At 64.2% G+C, this 2,807-nt stretch overlaps 1 protein-coding gene across 1 annotated transcript in view; it reads left to right on the forward strand.

Annotated features, from left to right (window-relative positions):
* Positions 1-200: 200 nt before the first annotated feature.
* The window catches only part of SV2A (synaptic vesicle glycoprotein 2A), a 6,424-nt gene continuing 3,817 nt past the window's right edge, over positions 201-2,807 (forward strand). Inside the window, exons 1-3 of the mRNA XM_085319963.1 lie at positions 201-1,426; positions 2,259-2,439; positions 2,564-2,804. Coding sequence (XP_085176089.1) covers positions 835-1,426; positions 2,259-2,439; positions 2,564-2,804 — 1,014 coding nt within the window. The 5' untranslated portion in view covers positions 201-834. The remainder of the gene's footprint in view (positions 1,427-2,258; positions 2,440-2,563; positions 2,805-2,807) is intronic.

Raw genomic sequence — 2,807 nt, forward strand, 5'->3', positions numbered from 1 at the left:
GGACAGGCAGGGCTGGCAGCGTCGCATCGGCAGGGGAGAGGTGGCAGCCCCAAACCCGTCGTCTTTCAGCTTGTCTTGCCCGTCTGTTCGTCTGGGCTGATCTGTTTTTCCTCTCATCCRTATCGAACCCTTCCTTTCTTGCATGCAGTGCTCCCTTCATGCACATTTTTTTTTTTATTTCTCCCAACCCTGAAGTGCTGATGAAATGAAACTTGTGTGATCTCACAGCCGGCATGTCGTTCCCTCCACCCAGAAAGCCTGGCCTAACCGAATTTGACACAAGGGCTGATGCCTCAAAGATACACGGTGCCAGTGTTTTTTGGCTCAAATAGACAGCTGGAGAAAAGCGGCAGAGACAGACAAGCAAGCGCCATAGCTTGTGCTCAACCACAGTATTAGACAGTGGAGAATTGGGTTGAGGGACTCAGGTCAGCAGACTTTGGGTGCCTAAATCTTACTGAAATATAGTGCCAAAGTTTCTCTAAATGACCTGATCCTCTGAATGAGCAGAGAGGGGAACCTGTACGTTGCCGGGATGGAGCTCACGCTGAAGCAGGGCCAGGGAGTGATGCGGGGCTGTTTCCTGACCCCCTAAATCACAGCTGCGTGTGTCTGGGCTCCTGCAGGTCTGGGCCGGTGCCGGGGGCCCGCAGCCGCCTTCACCCGTGCCAAGCGAATGGGTAGAGCTCCAGCCCGGCCTCTCGCATCCCACCAGAGACCCGCGGTCAYCACTGGCCCCCGGGCTTGAGGCCATCAGGGCAGGACCCCCCAGCCAAGGCGCGTGCATCCCCCCGTGACACCCCCGCCCCTGGGCTGAGCCAAACGACAGGCATCATGGACGAGAGCTTCCGAGACCGGACGGCCTTCATCCGGGGCGCGAAGGACATYGCCAAGGAGGTGAAGAAGCATGCGGCCAAGAAGGTGAGCAAGGGCATGGACCGCATGCAGGACGAGTACACCAAGCGCTCCTACTCGCGCTTCGAGGAGGAGGAGGACGACGAAGACTACGCGCCGCAGGACGGCTACTACCGGGGCGGCGAGGCRGCCAACGAGGAGGAAGGCGCCTCCAGCGATGCCACCGAGGGCCACGACGAGGAGGATGAGATCTACGAGGGCGAGTACCAGGGCATCCCCCGCAACGAGTCRCTCAAGGCCGGCGAGCGCCTGGGCGGCGAGCCGGCGGCCGGCGGCGCCTTCGGCGCCTTCGACGATGCCGAGGGCCAGCGGCGGAAGGACAAGGAGGAGCTGGCGCAGCAGTACGAGCTCATCCTGCAGGAGTGCGGCCACGGCCGCTTCCAGTGGACCCTCTACTTCGTCCTGGGACTGGCCCTCATGGCCGACGGCGTCGAGGTCTTCGTGGTGGGCTTCGTGCTGCCCAGCGCCGAGAAGGACATGTGCCTCTCCGACTCCAACAAGGGCATGCTGGGTGAGCCAGGATGTGGGGGACACGGAGGGACCTGGGGGGACACGGAGCTATGGGGGTGTGCAGGGATGTGGGGGATGCCCAGGAACACTAGGAGATGTGGGATGGGGGGGGAGACACCGGGATGTGTGGGGGGGATATGAGAAGGTCTGGGAGGACACAGAGATATGGAGGGGTTAGAGGGGGCAGAGGGAGATGGAGGGGACATGGGGGGCACAGAGGGAGACATGGGGAACACAGGAGATGGAGGGACCAGGGGGGAGATGGTGTGGAGGGGCAGGGAGAGATACAGGGGGCATGAAGGGATATGGAGGGACATAGGGGGACACGGGATATGGAAGGACATGGGGGGACACAGGTGGTTTGAAGGGACATAAGGGACAGGGAGATGTAGGGGGCCATGAGGATGTATGGAGGGACATGGGGGCACAGAGGGAGGTGGTGGGGAGCAAGGGGGTGGCAGCACTGGCTAGTGGGGAAAGCAGACCCCAGCGGTCCCCGGACACCTGGGTCCCCTGGCCAGCTCCGGTGGAGGGGTGGCAAAAGGAGGCCCAGACACCCTGGCTCCAGGGCTGGGGAGGACCCAGGCGTCCTGGGCGTCCTCCAACCTTCTCCTCCTCCTGTTCCCAGCCAGAGCAATGCAGAGAAGGAGTATGTGTGTGTGGGGAGGGGTGGAGAGGGGGGGCAGGACTCCTGGGCCCCTTTCCCAGCTGCCTCCCCATCGCCCTTCCCGGCGGTGCGTGGTCCTGCTGGGGCCGGGGGAGCTGAGGAGCTCGGTGCAGGATTTGGTGGTGGTGGTTGGGGGGGGGAGGTTTCAGGCTCCACGCTGACCCAGGGCTCATCGTGTACCTGGGCATGATGGTGGGCGCGTTCCTGTGGGGCGGGCTGGCCGACCGCCTGGGACGACGGCAGTGCCTCCTCATCTCCCTCTCCGTCAACAGCGTCTTCGCCTTCTTCTCCTCCTTCGTCCAGGGCTACGGCACCTTCCTCTTCTGCAGGCTGCTCTCGGGCGTGGGGTAAGGGGAGGGGGGCAGCACCTTGCAAGGGCACCCATGCGTCCGCCCCCCACCCCCCCGAGCCCCGTTGCTCCGGAGCCGCGCGGGGCCGGGGCGGCGGCGCTCACGCCGGCTCTGTCCCCAGCATCGGCGGCTCCATCCCCATCGTCTTCTCCTACTTCTCCGAGTTCCTGGCGCAGGAGAAGCGCGGGGAGCACCTGAGCTGGCTCTGCATGTTCTGGATGATCGGCGGCATCTACGCGTCCGCCATGGCCTGGGCCATCATCCCCCACTACGGTAAGGGCCGGCCGAGGCGGGTGCCGGGGGGCGAGCGCGGCCGCCGCGGCGGCACAAGTCTGCCGAGTCTCAGCGTGGCAGTGGAGCGAGTT

Source organism: Rhea americana, unplaced genomic scaffold (assembly GCF_003343005.1).
Source record: "Rhea americana isolate MKP2758 unplaced genomic scaffold, rheAme1 scaffold_605, whole genome shotgun sequence".
Lineage (NCBI taxonomy): Eukaryota > Metazoa > Chordata > Aves > Rheiformes > Rheidae > Rhea > Rhea americana.